At 44.7% G+C, this 20257-nt stretch overlaps 1 protein-coding gene across 3 annotated transcripts in view; it reads left to right on the forward strand.

Moving 5' to 3' along the window:
* Hn (phenylalanine hydroxylase) overlaps positions 1-19175 on the forward strand; it is a 117904-nt gene extending 98729 nt beyond the window's left edge. For all 3 annotated transcript variants that reach the window (XM_072284977.1, XM_072284976.1, XM_055077763.1), the window contains exons 10-13: positions 9923-10018; positions 12566-12699; positions 14032-14147; positions 18974-19175. In XM_072284977.1, the coding sequence (XP_072141078.1) occupies positions 9923-10018; positions 12566-12699; positions 14032-14147; positions 18974-19014 (387 nt within the window). In that variant the 3' untranslated portion in view covers positions 19015-19175. The remainder of the gene's footprint in view (positions 1-9922; positions 10019-12565; positions 12700-14031; positions 14148-18973) is intronic.
* The last annotated feature ends 1082 nt before the right edge of the window (positions 19176-20257 follow it).

Raw genomic sequence — 20257 nt, forward strand, 5'->3', positions numbered from 1 at the left:
TGTTGTGCAGAACACAGACGGCAACAGGGACGTCTGCAGATGCAAATGTAGTGTGTAGATGTCAGTAGTTCAGATGGCTATGCGCATACGATGACTCCATATATGTGTGCTGAGCTGGGTCGAGCTATGTCGAGCGATGACGTAAATTCCGTTAAACGGAAGTCTTCGGTAGATCTTCAGAAAAAAAGTCCTTTCGGCGGTAACATAATAGTAGCGCTTTCGCCCGAAGGGCGGAACATCGATTGCGACAGCAAATTAGTAGACAGCTATACGAAGTAAGGATAGTAGTTTTATCAGCCGTATCAACGTAGAAACATTCGCGTACAAATTTAATTAACAAGCATGGTTTCAGCACGCATGACCAAACATGAGCACATCGCACTCGATGTCCGCGGACACTCGCTGTCAAAACGCTGGTGTGAACATGCGCGGCAGCAGCAGCGAGCGAAGTGACCTTCATGGGGTATATCGCTTCAACGCAAGAGCGACGAGAACACATTTTGCACAATGGTATGAACCGTCTGCAGAACGCGTTAAAAGTACACACTTGTTGGCAGAGTCGAAGCCATCGCCATCCCTCCCGTGCTGCCTCCCCGCTTTCCTCCATACATGGCGCGAGAGGCTGAGCGGCGATCGTCATTTTTCCCCTTGCGCCCTGTAGTAAAATGCGCAGTTGCTGCCGGAGCCCAGCGAAGTCCGACAACGACGGCATAGGGTCCTCAGAAACAACTTCGCTCTAAAACACGCTGTTGTACTATGAGTTCTCTGTTTGAATCCTGCCATCTGACATTGCATTTACCTTTACTAACCGAACTAACAAACTAACGTCATTCTTAGCGACATTTCGAGCCCTTTTTCGTAACGGGTATGTTTCAAACCTCTCTCCTGGGCTGATACCAGAGGTTGTTCGCAGCGGCGCCACTAAAGTTACATCGCTTTCAGGTTTGGGCTCTTCTATTCTTCCACACATTTAATTTTCAGATCTAAGATTTATGATAAAACGCATGGGCTGTTGGTGCTCTCTTTCATGACGTTTGTTTGTGGGCTGTCATTTCCGAAATTCTGCGGAACAACTTTGTCAAGAATGTAAGACTTGGTACGAGCAAGTTTAACTATAGAATGATCTGGCAATATATCCCGCATTCAGCGCATATCATATAGCACAGCATGGCATATAGCATACATATACACCAATATATACGAAACGGCAACGGCAACGGCGATGACGACAAAAATTCGCCTGGTCCATATAATTGCCATCGCCATAATAGGCGGATACAACACACACACTGGAACATACAGTCCGTGACAAACTAAAAATTCAAATTACCCCCTGTAAAACGCATTGCACCTGCCTTTCGCCTCTGAAATGGCCGAGTCATCTGGGGTCTACTCACAATTCGATACAGGTTATATACAATCATTTTTTTTTTCTCATACGTCAAGTAGTATCTTTAAAGGAGCAAGTTCTTTTTTCTTATATTTTTCTTTGGGTCACTGTTTCCAGAATGAAACTTTAACGTCTAGAACAAAATTTATGGGTGATCCGGATGTCGCTAGTGAGCGAAAGATGTTATTTTAGCTTGAAGAAAGGAGCTTATATTTCTAATCAACCCTTTGTTCATATTAGAAGAGCAAAACGAATAAGCTGTGAGTGGACTCCAGCTGCCTAGGCTCATATTGAGAAGGTAAAGCAAAGGTGCATTGCGTTTTGGGGGGTGCAGCTGGTTTGTAATTCTTAGACTCTATAGTACGAGTACGCCAAGCGAACCTGTCATGAAGCGTTCAGGTAAACGCGGTGTAACTAACGGCGATGCGTGCAAGTCCGCTACTATCACGCTACATGACGCGTTATCTCGTAGATTGTTTATATTTGCGCACTGATAAAGTTACGCGGTTCAACCGACTATTTCACAACACTGTTCACAAGCTAGGCACCAATGCAGGCACGAAACCGCGCCGATAGGTAGTCAAGCGTGCACACAGTTATTTGACGATGACAGTGAATAATTTGACGACGAAACAATGGCGATTACCGTTGTATATAGAAAGAATTATGACGCATACCTGGCTACATTTCATCTCCGTTGTTTGCGCGGCCGTGATGATGAATACATATCGGCTACCATAATTCACAGTTCTCCTACATTTAGGGATTCTACATCAAGGCAAAGAAAAAGAAAGGAAAAAAAATTGTTCCCGTTTGCCAGTGATTGTATTCTTTTCAAAACCGCTCAAAGGTATGAAGTTATCAAGTGCTTTGTGGCATTTTCGCTTGACTCACTCCACATGGCAAATGCTGGGTGGTATGCAGCGTTTGTTCAGTTGGCAAACGTTTGTTCCCTTTATTAGTGCGAGTCGTGGTGAGCCTTGATCTCATCGTTTCTTTTCTCTACGCTCGCTCATTTCTTCATTAGTTGTTCTCACTTTCTTTTCATTTGTCTTCTGTCTATTTCTACTTCCTTTTGATCTTGGGCCCTAATCAAATGAAGCAACCTACAAGCGCATGGGCCGGTTACTGTTGATTTAACGATTTCGCTCGCCTACTCATGCGCCCACTGGTGTCACGTGACGCCCTAAAGTACGAAAAGCGCAACTGAGCCAACGCGGAGTATTCCATTGTCGCATTTGTCAACAGTTATTGAGCCACAGGCCCGTAATGAAAAAACGCCAAAAACTGGCAGGTGTTGCGAAAGCCGGCGTGCTCTTCATGTAGCGAATCTTACACGCAGCAGCCACATCGCATGCGTGTGTTAGGTATTATCGTGAAAACCGCATTTAACTGCGCACTAATGAGGTCTTTAATTAAAACCGGCTAGAGACTTGTCAAATGGGTCCTCTAAAAAGTGCCAGTGAAACCTTTTTTTTTTCTCCACGTGGTTTTGGCGTTTACCGACTCTAATCGCTTAAGCGCCCATATTAAATCTGTACCGAAAGCAGTGAACCGAAAAAAATATAGTAAGAAGCGAAGCGAAGATTTGCTACTACGTGTTCTACAGCGTAAGTAGTGAGCTGCGTAGGCTTATGTTAAACCAAGGTTGCATGCATATATGCGTAGAGTGGCGAGCAATAATAAACAGTACACCGAAGATTTTTTTTTCAAACGCAAGTAGAGGCTAAACACGCGCCCTTCATTAACGTTTTCAATGAGCCTGAATGTTCAAAAAGGAAACAACTTGTTACGTACCAATTTTCCTACATTTGACTGTACGTATCAGGAGTTATCATAAAAAAGTATTTCGCCCTTCCTTTTCATATTACTGACTACCGCACATTTGCAACCACACTAAAAATTCTGGCGCGTGCTGGACATTGATGTCGACGTGCATAGGCAAATAAGCCACAAAAAAGACACATTGTGCCGAGAAGAAGCATGCTTTCATCACCGAGGATCTTGCTTCGGTGATGTTCGCGGATCCCTGAGACCTAATCTCACCACTGAGGCTTCTAATCATGGAGCCTTTTTTTTTTTTTCGAACGAGCTCTGACATCCGCCGTTCGGCGCTGGGCTTGTCAGTTTAACGCAAAGCTTTATCTCGAAAGCTCCCATCTAAGTATATCGGAAGGGAAAAAAAAACCGGTCTACACAGTGGCAACTGCACCATGTTTGATTAAGTTTGTTACATTCCAAGCGAAGAACCTGAAATCGAGTCACTGTAGCAAATGAGTTTTGAATTGATAGCATAAATATATATCTTAATTTATCAAAATTGCAGGAGAACAAATACATGCAAACGAGCTTTAACTCTGAGATTTCTTTTGTGCAATGTTACGGATTCGTAAACTTCGTGCTTGAATGTTTTTAAGTTTACCAATTTTTAGGCACTTTGAGCTTCCAAATGGAAATTCTGCTTCGTAAAGTTATTCTAATTTAACTCGCTCTCTCACAAAAGCATTCTTGAGCTTTACCTGTGTTTAATTACGGAATTAGGAGTTGGCCCCGAGCTAAAGCCTCCTACGATTAGGTGTGGCTTTCACCCGGCGCTAGCTGCATCTCGTAGACCGGGCGGACAATTCTAATTGTGAGTAATGCGGTATTCCTGAGACGACAGAACACGTCTTGTGCACTTTTTCGAGATTTGATGTGCAGATAAAATCTCTGACAGACATCTTGATGAAAATTGGTCGTTGCACCATTGACTGAAAAGGTTCTATTGGGACATTCGCCTGATCCTCGTCATCTGCCCGGTAGTCTGAAGGCCCTCAATAATTTTTTTTATAAGAGGGGACTGCAGAAGAGACATTGTGGTGGTCTTGGAGCGTGCAATATTTTCATCACCATCTTCATACTCATGATCCACGTCTTCCTTTTCTTTCTACAGCCATTCCCGTTCCCCCAATGCCGAGTTAGCAGGTCAGAACAGTGACTAAGGCCGACCTCTCAGCTTTTCTCTCATTATAAATATCCTCACTCTCTCTCTCTTAAAGGGAAGGTTTAGGGGGACAGACTTGAATTAAATTTGTTGCAATTCAGGCAGGAATTTTAATTTCGCAAATATAAGGAGGAGAATTTTTATTTACGGTCGACCTCCAGCTTTTTACAAGGATTCCTGCAAATTGACAAGCTTAAGCGAACATTATAAAAGCACGAAGTTAACAATTACGTATCTTTAGACTAAATACAGATATTACATTTCTGTAACTGAATCAATCAGAGGATCTCAAGCAAACAAATGTTATATGTCAATATACAGCATGCGTGCAGTTCTTGTACGCATACGAGGGTATACTTAAAAAAATGGCATTTCGGCCGAAAGCCGAAGCACAGATTGCGTTTGCAAATTTAAATGTTTCACTTGGACTTCTCGGACGTTGTTCTAACTACATGCGGGTCCGACTCCCGTATACGCTATGTACGTGGGTGCGCGAGAATTTCTGGCACCTTTAAAAGATTTACCATGCCTTGTAGGGCTTGTGATGACACCGCACAAGCTCCGCTACGCTGCCCATAAAAACCGAGCCAGTAAAATTGAACCACTTTCAGATTCGATCAGCGATATTCTTTTGCAGTTTTAATAGTTACTAGTCCGGAAGATTTAAGATAAAAACCATGCACTGGGAGCGTTATGTTTCGCGATGTTTGTTTGTGGACTGCCATTCTCGAAATTCTCGGGAATAATTTAGTCGAGAATGTGAGACCAGGTGTGAGCAACATTAGTGACAGAATAGTGTAGCAGCATAATCGGCATATATGCAGCGTGGAATATAACATGACATGGTATATCGCATACATACGCTCAAACATATGCAGAACATCCCGGCGACAACGACAGTGACGTCGACGGCGAAAATTCGCTTGGGGTGCCCATTTAATTCCTATCGAAATAAATGTTGTGCTCACGAATTTGGGGTGTTTCAGAATGGCGTACAATGCATCAGTTCTGCCCGCTTTAGGCGCATTGTTACGTGAAATTTGCAGAACTTGGATGTTGGCTTTAGTTCACTACAGGATTGTAAACTTGATACCAATTATCTTCGAAATTTTCTGGACATTTTATACAGTATAGGCGGTGAATCCATCGATATTTTGGAGCTGACTGGCGACGGTATACGCTTAGCAATGCCTTTTTAATTATGAGGGGGCAATTCGTGATTATATGCGTTATACGATATTTGATCACTGGTGGTACCCCATGCCATCCGGGAATCGTAAAACCTTATGGGCACATGAGCAGATACACGAAGTGGCGTTCCCGCTGGCAACCAAAATGCCGAATGATATCACCACACAGTAAATCTTGGTACAACCACTGCACCCCATTTTACGCTCCACAGCAATGCCCCCCCCCCCCCACCTCCCTCCTGTTCCTAGTATCTCGGCTGCAACTTCGTTGCAACAGCTGTCCATGAAGCGGCCATGCTTGACGCGGAGGTGTCGCTTGTGAATGGTGCGCTATCGCTTAATATATTTAAGGTTACGTACCACTCGCATTACCTTGGCACGCCCATTGCCTGGGATCGGCCCATCATGGGCATATGCCAATATCACATACTCAGTCCCTAAGTTGATTGCTCGGGCACATATACCCAGTGGCACATAGCCAATGACAGCTGCACACAGCCGTGACATAGCCGGCTGCCAGCAGCAAGATGCCAATTGAGACATTACTATCATTATCATCATCATCATCAATAATAATAATAATAATAATAATAATAATAATAATAATAATAATAATAATAATAATAATAATAATAATAATAATAATAATAATAATTATTATTAATATTATTATTATTATTATTATTATTATTATTATTATTATTGAAACATACAAGCACTCAAAAGAAACAGAGAGGGAGCAATCTGACAACTGCCACGGAGAGGGGCACAACGCCTGCGTACTCTTTCGGGAGAAGAGAATGAAAAGAGGAGCAAAGGATAAGATATGAAACAACAAAATAAGAAGGAAAGTAGGTCAGAGAAAAAGTGCCTATAAACGGGAGGCCAAATCAGTTTTCTGCGTGAAAGTTAGCGAGGCTTTATGAGCCTGGTCTCGTTGAGCAGCACTGTCTCTCGGGAGCAGGCAATCGTCAAGGGTCGTACGTTTGAGTCCTGTGAATCTATGCTGTTTAATTAGCAGTGCAGGTTGTGTGACGAAGCTGGGACACTCCAATGTAAGGTGTGCAAGTGTCTCACAGGCGCCACAGGAAGTACGCGATAGGCTGTCCACACGTTCTTGACGATACAAACCTTCGCGCACCAACACAGTGCCAACTGTGAATTTCAATAACAGTGTTCAAGCACTATAACGCAAGGAATGACCATGAACACGGGGAGGGAACGAGCCGTTTGCAACCCAGTAGTCTGGGTGCTGCTCTAGGAGGTAATGGCGGAATAAGACACGGGCGTTGCCAATCATACAAGAAATTTCTGGGCAGTCACTCCCGTTGTGAGCACAAGTTGAAGCGAGGCAATCAGCCTTTTCATTTCCGGCAATACCCACGTGCAAAGGTATCCACTGGGCAATCAGGGACAGCCCACGAGAAGTAATTTTGTCGGCGGACTCTATTATACTGCGTAGAATTGGGCTGTTGCCATTCTTTCTCAACAGCCTGCTAAGGGCAGCACGGGAGTCTGTAAGGATGACGACCTTTCATGCGCCTATTTCTTTCTGTACGTACTTCAGAGCATCATGAATCGCTGCCAGCTCCGCAGTAGTTGACGAAGATGGATGAGGCGTTCGAAACAGCCTTCTTATGTCAGTCGAAGGGCAGAAGAAAGCTGCTGCTGCGCCTTGAGCGTCGCTGCTTACCGATGTGTCCGTAAATATTTTAAAATAATCTCCATGTTTTTCAGATCAGCCAATTACCCAAAATAGCAGCCAGCATATACCTAATGTCCCAAGCTTATACACAGCTTGGGTGACTGGGAATGTAAAAGTGTTACGTACGCGCAGTAAACTGAGTCAAGTTCTAAAAAAAATGCTAACAGCATTAAAAATGATGGCTTAAGTAAAAAAAATCTGCCGCCTGCAGGCAGAAGAGTTTAACTTCTTTTAAATGCAACAAACTTCGTGAAGATCTCTGCAGTGGACGCTGACAAAAAAAATATCTCTGTTACTGTGTATTCAGGTAGAAGTTCCTGAGTTAAAGCTTCCTCTTTATATCACATGACAGGCGCTTACCTGAGCAAGAGTTCGAAAAAAAAGCCCAGCGGAACAGCCCGTATACGCATTTTTAATTTTTTTTTTACGTCGCGTTGTGGTTTGGGTTGTTCTTCCTCGGGCGGATACCTGATACATGTTCACACGTTCAGCTCGAGCTTGGCAGGTATTCTTTTTTTTATGACACACTCTGCAGCATCGAAACATTACAGCAAGAGAGTGGGTACAAATATAAAATAAAACAATAGAAATAAGGGAACAGGCAGGCATTTGAATAGATGATGCCTATAAAACGAGGGATTCACAACTTCGGAATATGCTAAACAAGCCACAAGAACAGCACGGTGCTAGAATAACTAGTGTTTACAAGTTATTGGTCATTTGAGTGAAGTGGACGCCGTCAGCTGTGACCACCTCCTCTGGTAAAGTGTTCCATTCAGATATTGTTCTTTTGCGAAGAAAGAGAAAATGAAATGAAATTATGGGGTTTTACGTGCCAAAACCACATTCTGATTATGAGGCACGCCGTAGTGGGGGACTCCGGAAATTTTGACCACCTGGGGTTCTTTAACGTGCACCTAAATCAAAGTACACGGGTGTTTTCGCATTTCGCCCCCATCGAAATGTGGCCGCCGTGGCCGGGATTCGATCCCGCAACCTGGTGCTCAGCAGCCTAACACCATAGCCACTGAGCAACCACGGCGGGTGCGATGAAAGAGAATTTCCTGTAATTGTGCGACATTCAATTTATATTTTTTTACACCTGTCTGCTATAGGAGTAGTGAGAAAGCTTGATATACTTAAATTTGTCCATACGGGTTATTATAAATTGCATGCATTAGTTTCAGCCGGTTTTCCTTCCGTCTTTTGTCAAGGGGTTTGATTCCTATGGTAGCCTCCGTATGTAGGACACTAGTTACCAGGGGATATTGTTTAAATATAAACTTCACCGCACGCTTCTGTATACCTTCCATTTTATCAATGAGGCATTTTTGAACGAGGCTCCATAAGCAGGACGCGTCTTCTAAGCGCGGTCTTACTACTGATCGATACGCCGCCATTTTCAGTACTTCAGGAGGGCACGACGATTTCACGAATAACGAGGCTGAGCATGCTGGCAGCTAATTTTACATTGTTATTATTATGCTGATTAAATGCAAGGTCTTCTGAAAGGAGCACGCCTACATATTTTACTTCAGGGACTTTTTGGAGTACTGTACTACCGACTGTGTACCTTGTGTTCAGTAAATGATTTTCTCTGTTAAATATTACATGGTAGCTTTTATCTCCATTTAGACCTAATTCCCATGTGTTACAACTTAAAGTGATATAATGAAGATCTTGAAGTGATTATCTATACTTACTGCCCTGTAATTACGCAGTCCATCCGCGTATAATCTGACAGTGAAATAAATACTAGACCTGATGACATTGAGGAAAATTAGAAATAAGAATGGCCCTAATACCGAGCCTTATGGCAAACCCGAAGTTGCTTACACAAATCAAGACTGTTTGCCCACCAGGAAGACGCATTGTTTTCTGTTTTTAAGGTAACTTCCAATCCATTTCAATATATTTTGATGAATACCGAGAACAGGGCATTTGTGCTTGAATAATTTGAGCTAAACAGACTCGAATTATTTTCTGAAGTCTATCAATATTGTATCAGTCTGCATCCTATTGTCAGCCGCTGTGGCAAGCTCATGAAAAAGCTCTATTGATTGTCTGGTACATGAAGCACCAGCGCTAAAGACGTGTTGGTTCTGGAAGAAAAAAAAATATGTTTTAAATGTTTCAACGTACTACTGTATAGAATACGTTCAAGTGTCCTGCAAGATACACAGCCCAAGGCAGTCGGCCTATAATTGGCTACTATAGATTTCCGGCCATTTTTGTGAACGGGTATAATCAAAGTCGTCTTCCATTCTTTGGGAACAATTGCAGTTTCAAGCGATTTCCAATACGTTCCAGAGAGGTAATCCTCTTCGCCGTTGCTATAGCACGTTTATACTGCGAATACAGTACGTACAGACGGGGCTGAACAATAGTAGGGTTTATTTTATCTTCCTGGTATAAGCGAGAACGTTCTTTTATAAGCTTTTTCACAACACTATTTTTTCAAGGCTTATCGGCTTTGGGGTTGTCTTGCGCATACATAGAGGGAGTGTATTTTTCACCCAGTGCAAATTACACATTTCTGAATATAGTACAGAGGGTATCGACGTCTTTGTCCGGAGATTTGGCAATATGTATTCATTCAGCGCTTCCTCGAGAAGATCAATAATCTCATTATGTTTTCTTTTTCTTTCTTGCAGTGCTACTGGTTCACAGTAGAGTTCGGCATCTGCAAACAAGAAGGGCAGCTTAAGGCCTACGGCGCCGGCCTGCTCTCATCGTTCGGTGAACTCGAGGTGAGTAGTTCACTTGTGTGGCGCCCTCTGACTAAAAGTGAAAACTTCATTACCGTTGATTTAGCACGGTGCGGTAGACGCCGGCAGACACACGCTAGACCCCTAGTTATCGAGCGCCATGTAAACGAGCAGAAAGCAGCGCTAAACGACTGAACGATGAGAGGGACACAGACCACAGCGTCGACTTGCAATCAAGTGTCTTTATTCTTTCAGTCAGCATACATGTATACTCTACCACTATCTCGAAGCTCGAAAAGCAACAGAAATTCAGCATGCCCAGGGGCAACAAATTGTAATCAATGAGCTAGGAAGGCTATCTCCTTCGGAAGGAGAGAAATGGAGGGGAGGCCGCGTGAACTACGTAAGACTGTCTGCGTGGGCGTTTTGAGCGACTACACTAGGACGGACAAGTTCGTTTTACTAAGTGGCAAGCTAGAGGGCGGCGCCGACGAAACACGAAGCGGGCATAGGTCAAGCGCTCACTCACAGCTGGAATGGGTGTCCACTGCTTGCCTGTGTCCTCTGCTTGTATGTAACAACTGGAATGTGTGTTCCCTAGAGGTGTGATTCTACATAACATTTTCAGGGGCGTGAGACAAACTGGTTTCTTTTGCGTTTTCTTTTTCCGGAAAATACGGAAAATTGAAAAGAAAAGACGATCACGCGCAGAGCTATGAAAAACACGACACATTTATTTCTCTAACACTGAAAATAACATAATTGTTACACTATTGAATTGGATCGCAAACGTCCCAGAAGAGTTTCTGGGTTCTAAATCTAGGTACCAATTCATGTCAAGGCATTGATTTCACATCAAAGAGTCAAGACCGACTTTCATATCATTCTGTTTCTGATTCAATTCCGCTTGACGGAAATGCGCAGCGCACGACGCCTTCCGTAGACAAGTTTTCGCACGCGATCCCCTGCGAGCCTGTTGTGTAGCTTGGTGCGCAAATTTCCTAACTCGGACCAGTTTCTTTCACATGCCGCACAATAAGGGGCAATCTGCAGTACGCGACAGGCGAGGGGGCTCAAGGGTTGGTTGAAGCAAACTCCTTGCCAGGTGGATGGATCCAGGTGCTTCGCAGACTCCCAAACTCGTTCTTTTGACCAAATATTTAGATACGCCGAAAGGATACGCCGATTGCAACAGAAGAATTTCGCAGGGAAGCTCAGTGTCCTGCTTTTTCAATTTTATCCTGGTTAATAAAAACGAAAAAAAGTTGCTTTTTTCGAAACTCTCAATGATTTTTTTTTTCTCAATCGCTTGCATCTTTAGTGTCCTCTGCTTGTATATTTGATCTTTTTGCACGTGCCGTGCGTTCTGCTCGTATGTCACAAGACGCATGTGTTTCCGCTGCTTGTGTGAGTCCTGTCCTTGTATGTTGCACCTGACATATGTCCACTACTTGTACGTCACAAATGGTATGTATCCACTGCTTACATGTCACAACTGGTATGTGCCCACTGCTTTTATGTCACAACTGGTATGTGCCCACTGCTTGTATGTCACTACTGGTATGTGTCCACTGCTTGTATGTCACTACTGGTATGTGTCCACTGCTTGTATGTCACAACTGGCATGTGTCTACTGCTTGTATGTCACAACTGGTATGTGTCCACTGCTTGTATGTCACAACTGGTATGTGTCAGCTGCTTGTGCATGTACCCTGTCGCTTCTGAAAGAGGACATGATATCATATTTCAGTGGCTGCCGGGACATTGTGGCATCGTTGGTAATCACCTCGCCGATGACGCTGCCCGACGTGCCCAGGCTGACTCACCGACACTCCTTATACCTTTATCCAGAGTCGACGCTGCAAGAGAGCTTTGCAGTCTCACTCGTACAATCACGTTAGGTTGTTGGCATACACCACAGAACTCTAAGTGTCGTTTACACAGCCTCGACCCATCACTAAAATTTACATTACCAGCGAACCTACCACGACGTGACGCAACACTGCTGTGTCGGCTGTGGGTAGGAGTAGCATTCACCAACTCCTACAGCTATCGTATTGGAATGGCGGATTCACCAATGTGCGCTAAGTGCAAGTGTGAAGAGACCATCAGTCACCTTCTGTGCCACTGTTCTCGCTTCGATAATCAACGCGAGACTCTCCAGTGTGCCTTAAATAGACTGGATGACAGGCCATTTACGGAAGCGAAGATCTTGAGAGCCTGGCCTCACAGTTCATTGGCCCATTAAGCAGTTCGAGCGCTTTTTCGCTACCTGAGGGCAAGAGACTTGAGTGCCCGACTATAGACATCCTACACCTAAGTTCTCTCTCTCCCTCTTTCACTCCCCATTCCCCTCCCCACGTGTAGGGTAGCAAACTGGACTCAGTCTCGTTAACCTCCCTGCCTTTCCGTCTTCCCTTCTCTCTCTCTCTCTCTCGTATGTGCAGGCTGCCTGTGTGTGATGGCTGCCTGTGTCCTCGTCCATCGTGTTTATTCACCGCAAGCTGAAATTTCCCTGTGGCTTTTGCGCATTTTCTTACTACAGCTGCAACGCTTGCACAATGACAACGCCGCGCATTTCTTTTTCAGTACTGTCTCAGCGGAAAGCCAGAAATGAAGCCTTTCGACCCAGCGGTGACCGGTGAGCAAAAGTACCCTATAACCCAGTACCAGCCAATCTACTACGTGGCGCAAAGCTTCCAGAACGCCCAGCAGAAAGTCAGGTCAGTGAAATACTTTTGTACATAGCGTGGCCTTTATTTATTTGAGGTAGCACTTTACAGAGTTGGCGGAAAACAACAGGAAGCTTTAGAACCGCGTCAGGTGAAGCGCTTACGTCAGACGCCAACACTTTTGCACTTTTAGAAGTATTGGAGCGAAAACCGGAGTGCGCTATCCGCAATACGCACACAAAAAAAAAAAAACATAAGCGTGATTTGGTTACGGCACTTGAGAAGTCCCCCTGATGCTGCTGCGACAGAATACTAGATCGGGTGCGTTCTTCTCTATTGCTAAAGCCGATTCATACCAGTAGAAGGTGTCGTGCCTGCTGAACCGCGCGTATGCGTACTTGTCGCTACACTGGCGTGTAACTTTGTGCGGCTATGAAGGGAAAGCTATGGATGCAAAGCGCGCACAAGTGAGAGCGCTTCTGAAAAGAGTCCCGCGTTTTAATCCACGTTAGTTTAGCCTAGGGAAACGAAAACAAGCACCTTATTAGCAACAGTTTAATAAGACAGAACACACCCCTGCGAGTGAAGGTTTACTTATTTTCAGGCTTTTTCCAATTCGCATCTGGAGAAACGCAAAACCATCGCACCTGGAACCTGCGTCGATTCAGCGTCTACATGTTCCGAGCAGCCAAAAGCACTGTCAAACGCAGCTGGACTACTTGGCGCTGTAACACATGTGCAGCAGTCACGCGCCCGCTGCCTTCCCTTCAGAGCCACAGAAAGTAGTCAGCAAGTAAAGTGTGCGTGCCTGCGTTGCCTTTGAGCGAGGCCATCTGAAAAAAACTGCCTGAAAACAGGCCACCCGAAAAGATCGAACGCACCAGGGTTAAGTTGAGCTATATCATACAAATATTATTCCGCGAGAACGAAAAGTGCAGCTCCTACCGGTGGAAAGAGGCTTGGTCAGCCAAAGAAAACATTACAAACATTAGACGGCGGCGATTGCACGCTTGCTCAATGTGACGTCAAGAATTTAGACAGCATCTGTAATCGGGTCTAGTTAAGTGTTTGTGAATTACGAAGGACTACGTAGCTGTCGAATGTCAACCAACGCTTCGCCATAAGAAGTTCTAAGCACTGTTTCTTGGCCAAAACACTCCAGATACAGAAAAATACGATTAAATCTGTGACATCACAGAGACTAGCTGGCTCTGACACAAAATTAGGGAAACCGATATGTTTAGTCTACATTCGCTTCTTTAACAGTCAATCATATTTCGCTAAAGGAATTAGCTTTTCAAGGACGCTTTCAAGGGCAACCTGTCGACAAGATGGCAAGTAATCTAGTCTTTTTATTTTATTTTTATTCTTTGCAATATTCAGGGAGTACGCTCTCTCGATCCCGAGGCCGTTCACGGTCCGCTACAACCCCTACACCCAGAGCGTCGAGATCGTCGACACAAACATCCAAGTTCAAAACCTTGCCTCTGACATTCAGTGTGAGTATTCGCTTGTGTAATGTGCAACTCTCGAGCGCTGTAGGAGTACAAACGTGCGCCTCCCAGAAAAAAAAAGTCTTGAACAAGACAAAGCCAAGTTAACAACAAGTAGCTAACAAGAAATGTGATGGGGCGTCGCCCACTACCATAAAATAAAATGGAATGATCTCATAGTTTTGCATTACTGGAGATAGCAGGTTCATCCAAAGTTACAAATCAGCACATTTTTACTCTTAAAACAGGCGAGTGTCATTGTTTCAGGCACATGACGTGGTGGAAAGCCTGCAGAACGGAAACTTATGCTTTAGCAGGCAGCTGTAAAAAATTATTCAAATTCCCGAGCGAATTTTTTCATTACGCATTATCAGAAGAGCAAACAAAAATGGACAAGTTGGTTTTGATTGATAGTTCCGAGCAGTGAAAACTAGATCAGTGAGTCATGTTGGCCATATTGCTGTCATCGTATTCGTGTTTCGCGCATGCTCAGAGTCATAAATTATACATGAAGCGCACCGCCACTGTCGCATCTAATTGGAAAGCTTTGACACGCCACTTGCACGGTGCTTGCATGGCTTGCCACTTGCATGATAATGACAGGAGCGGAAAGGTGTACTCTGTACACCTTTCCAGTGTACCTTGTACATAACAACGGCTTCCTCTAATGCATAATATAAATTGCCACCATTCGCCATTCGGTACAGGATCTACACAACTTTGTGACTCGCTGGCAGATGCCAATTTGTAGCCGGCAATATTAAAAACAAACCCTGAATCATATGCACAGCAAGTGACCATTTGAACTATGCTGTACATTATAAATTTACACGAACACATTTACATGCTCAGGAAATTAAAGCAACCTGGTACGAAAAAGTCGCGCTCAGTGTAGATATAATCTAGCCATTCAAACCTAAGCCAAACAATATCTTTAACGTAAACTGCGACTTCGAAGTCCCGCAAGCCGTAGCCCTGAAACACATTAAAACCTAAGTTGAGATGTCCCCGAAAAAAGAAACAGGAGAGTGGAGGTTAACGGAGGCGGCCATTTCTTTAAAGGAATGGTTTCTGTCGAAAAAATGTATTTTGCACATAACTTATGTATCAAGGTATGCTGCTACTTGTATTCAGAGTGTGGAATTACGACTTCAAAAGAATATATATGTATGTATTTCTTGTCAAATTTGAAAAGTAGGCAATGACACGGCCAAAGTACTCTCCCTGTCAACACAGCCATCAGCTCCAAACTGCGAGGACTCATTCAATGCCCGGGGACACCATTTCCCAACACTTCGCTGCGTCAACATCCAGGCACTACTTTCAGCAATACGGGTCGATGCTTACTTAAAGGACCATTTGCCACAGAAGCACTCTCCTCGTCGTCGGGCCCGATCTACAGAAGTCATGCTGAAACGCTGGAGCACTTCCGTTTTGGGCAAGCTTCTTAATATAGTTCATGAAAAATCTCGAAACGGCTGTCGATGCAGGTTAGAGGTAGGCAGATTCTGCTTATTTCTTTCCATTTTTTCATAGGATGTCAAAGCAGCACATCAACTGAAGCTTAGAAACTACATTTTCTTTAGTATCAGCCTTCACAGCAAGGCCACCAAGATCGCGCTCTTCACATTGACAAGTAGACGTCATTGCTTTGGGCGCACCGTTTGAGCAGTGTCCCCCCGGGACACCACGAGAAACTAACGCAACGTGAAAAGGAATGGTATTACTTCGCACCGTGGGCGGCATTACTTCCAGAGAGTGAAATAGATCGTCCGACAAGCACGCCGGCGGTTATCGCCGGTAGTTGGGAGCGACAAGGCCGGGATCGAGAGGTTCGAGGTGGGCTGGTTTTGGCGTATAGCTTATTGGGTTTTCGCGGAAGCAAGCCGCATGCAGGAATATATCCATCCGCATCACTCCCCTGATACAACATCGTCTGTCGGCAGCGAAATCTAATCTTTAGGTTTTCAAAGGAACACGATGGACGTGGTGATATGTCACGCTGATGTCGCTGGTTCTTTTTCCTGCATGAACGATATACGACTAAAATAACATCCCCGCTCTGTTCATACTGGTATAAATGTAGTTCCCATATAATACCATTGAGGAAGACAGTCCGGCATGATAGGATTTTGACCCATAACCTATCCGCTTGCTTCCTGCTGTTATCTTTGTCCCTTGAAAGGCAAGAGGCAAATTGACTTGGTGCCTAATGTTCTCAGAAGGAAAGAAACGCCACGCTCCGCAATGCAGCGGCTGTTGCCAGGAATATGGACCCTGCATCAACCCACTTTGCTTGAAGCCTCACATCGTTATTAATGATATTCATGAATACATATAGAAGTACAACTAAGACGAAACGTTTGCAAGTGAGACACGTCTGCCCGGTTTTTCGACATTCATTCTTTGTTGGTCTAGCTACAATGTAAAAGGAGTAGTGGCAGCGTCCGTTATGCGCGTTGGAGTATTGTCAGTGCAGCAATAAAACGCTTCAGGAGATCGGGTGGGTGCACTGGAACATTTTGGTCTTGCTTGCTTGACCTCCCTTGAGAATGCGCAAGAGTCATGATGTGTGTTGTACTCGGTGTGCCGTCTCGACTTTGGTTTTAACACACTGTTACCGAGGGTGTCGAAAATTTGCGCAGGGTTCCATCACTTGTCATTCTTATTATACATTAACTCTCTTCTTGTGGCATGTAGGCTTCGTATTCCACGATGCTCGACGTAACTTATCTTTGGCTTCCTCCGGGCATTCTGGTCACAATTAACCAAGGAAGTCTTATCTGCAAATCGATGAATCAGCGCTTTGTCATCACAGGTAATCTCATACACGGCTTTCTTTCCAGCAGAAATCTAGACAGTTATCACAGGAATTGCGAAAATTCCGAGGACACCTTAGCACTCCTTACGAGTTGTAAATGCGAAAGCAGTAATTTGCAATTCAACGCTGCTGAGTGGTCCTTCGCGTGCAAGTGCGTGCAAGCGCGTGCAAGAGGCTTGGCGCGTTTTGATTTTGCCTTACCGAGGCGCAGTTAGAACGCTGGCGGACGAGGAACATGCGCATAACATTCCGAGAGCGAGGATGACGTGGCGTCACGGCGATGCCCTCTCCCCTCACGCATTACCACGGGAGCAGGTGGGCGCTTTAGCCCGCTCTCAAGTGTGCCTTGAGTAGACTGGATGACAGGCCATTTACAGGAGCAAAGATCTCGGGAGCCTGGCCTCACAGTTCATTAGCCCAAAAAGCAGTTCGAGCACTTCTTCACTACCTGAGGGCAACAGACTTGAGTGCCCGATTATAGACATCCTACACCTAACTTAGTGCATGTGAAAGTGCGGTATAGACTCACGTTTTCTCTCTCTCTCTTTTCCACTGCCCATTACCCTCCCCACGTGCAGGGTAGCAAACTGGACTCAGTCTGGTTAACCTCCCTGCCTTTCCTTCTTCACATCTCTCTCTCTCTCTGCTCTGTCGAGGCTCCAGCCAGCAAGTGCGAGCCGGCGTCACAAGCTGCACAAGCGCGCGAGGCACGCTCGTGATGTGGCCTCGCAGCTGATGGAAGCTTAGGTGCCGTTTGACTGTTACAGAAACCGCCGGCTTTTTGGATCAATAACCGCGTTTGCACGAATGCGACAACCGGCGCATCCCATTGCCTCACACCAACTTTCTAGTTTCATCGTATGCCCGCAAACGGAGCCAATGCATTAGGAAAGTGTCACGTTAATGCGTCAGGCAGGGTTGAATTGAGATGAGAAAGCTGACTTTCGGAATTGAAATGTAAACGCGATCGCATCACATTAGGAATTATGGGAAGGAAATTTGCTGCGGAACTACTGCGCTCGCCGAGCTGCGGGACACCAAGATCGGTGAGGAAATGGCGACCCTGATGGCGACACTATGGTCACGCCGGAAGCGCAGTTTTGCCTTCGATGTGCGACACCGTGTACCGAAACTGTCGCACCAAGGGTAATTAGCTACGTGTAAGCGCTTTAGCATCACATTACTCGTGAGGCGCTAGGAAATATGATGAGCTACTGTCGCATTCGGTCTCATTCATGTTAACGCGGCTAATGGGCTGTTTCAGGCTTTCGTAGAAAAAATGAAGCTTTCTTTCTCGGTAGCGACCTCTGAAAGGGGATTGCTGGGATGAAACTTACAGGCTGTATTTTTTCTTTCTTTTCTGCTGCACAATGATATATATATATATGTATTGGTACAGAGTAATGGACCTTCAATTGTTAGTAGCGTTGTCGTTTCTTCGAATCTGTCGTCTCCGGTCTCCCATTTGAGCTGCACAACGCCTAATACTTTTACAACTTTGTGCTTTTACTAGAAAAAGAAAAGATAACATAGAACAAGTCTCAACCCCGTCCCAATATGCCATCGACAACGGAACTCGGAAAGCCGCCCCACACATGACTTATTTTTGAAGAAAAATATCTGCGGCTCTTATTTAAGGCCCCGAAAAAGATGGACTAGGACTAGAGCCACTTGCGAAGGAGAAACAAACCAAAAATTTTGGGTAAAACTAGAAGCTAAAGGTTTCGGGTAACGCAACAACAGGAAATGTAGATATATGGAACAAGAAAAGCTTCAAGATCGCCTCTGCGTTTACATCTTAGTATTTATTCGTCTGCACTTTGCAGATACTAGCGCAAATCAACTTATCGTTTTCTGTTCGACTTTCATACCCGATACTGTTTATTCCACAGGTCGTAAAAAATGGAGTATTGGCTAAGTTGTACTTATAGAAAGAATATGGTCAAAAGTGGCCATTATGAAATGCGTATTTAAATAACTCACTGTAATTTTGCGTTCTTCTCTATTACAGCCGAAATGACCCTCCTGGCTGATGCCTTGAAGAAAATCTGAGGCGCATAAGCGGAAGACACAGGCATTCATCGAAGAAAAAGCCGGAAGGCACGACCATCTTAACCCAGAGGCGAACGCGGAAAGCTTCTCAGTTCGCGAGAGATGATACTTCCGCATTGTATATCACTGCTCACAAATAAATCTATTTTATCTCCATTTAATTTATGACGCCTATAAATATCATTTGAAAAGCTCCTCGCCAGGCCCCGGTGTATATTATAGGTAGAAACCGGACAGTGTAATGAAATGCAGTTTGTTACACCGTCCATTTTCTGGCAATTATTTTAATTGGTTTATTATTGCTGGAGATGGCCCGATTGATGGCCCGAGATGGCCCGAATGCCAAATTTCCTTGTGACCAGGAGGTGAGATTCAAAGCCAGCCTAGATAGTCCCACATTTCGCTCGACTAGGTCACGTTCAAGTTTGAACTGTACGCAAGTGATCTTGTGCCCAACGGCAACAATCGACGCGATGGAGATGGCTACCCAACGCGAGCGACGACTTTGAGCCACGTCTCCCCGGGGTTGTCGCTATCAGGGCAGCTGATACGTTGCCAAAGTGGCGTGACGCATGCTTTAATAATGCGAAAGCACCATGTGGCGTTGGCGTAACCACAAGATGGTCAAAAAAGGCTGCGAACTTTTGACCTTTTTTTTTGGGGGGGGGGGGTTGAAACCAGATCTTTCGTGTTAATTAAGGTGAAGTTAATTAAGCCACAGTTAATTAAGGCGTAGTTTATTACATTATAGGTAAACCGTACTCAAACCCACGATATTTGGTGGGAGTCACACCTGGGACCTTTCGTAGGAGTTGAACCCACTACCTTTGTTGTTAACGCGGAGTTAATTGAGGTACAGTTAATTAGGGTAGCGTTACTAAGGCACAGGTTTAACTAAGATAGACTCCATTATGGCATTTGAACCCACGACCACTGGTGGGGGTCGAACCCACGTACCTTGGTGGTAATTAAGGCGAAGTTCATTAAGACAGTTATTTAACATAGTTACCTAAGGCACTCGAACCTACAGGCTTTGATGTTAACACGAACTTTATTGAGGTTGATATACTTAAGGCACTCGAACCCACGACCTTCGTTGTGAGTCAGATCTTCGACCTTTGGTGGGAATCGGACCAAGGATTAAGTAGGCGTCCTAAGAACTAGTTACTGAACGACTGAAAGAGCATAGGAATCGCGAGGTGGCCGCAATGCTTTTCCCTTCATCCACACTGGGACAAGTAAG

This window comes from Dermacentor andersoni, chromosome 10 (assembly GCF_023375885.2).
Source record: "Dermacentor andersoni chromosome 10, qqDerAnde1_hic_scaffold, whole genome shotgun sequence".
Taxonomy (NCBI): Eukaryota; Metazoa; Arthropoda; class Arachnida; order Ixodida; family Ixodidae; genus Dermacentor; species Dermacentor andersoni.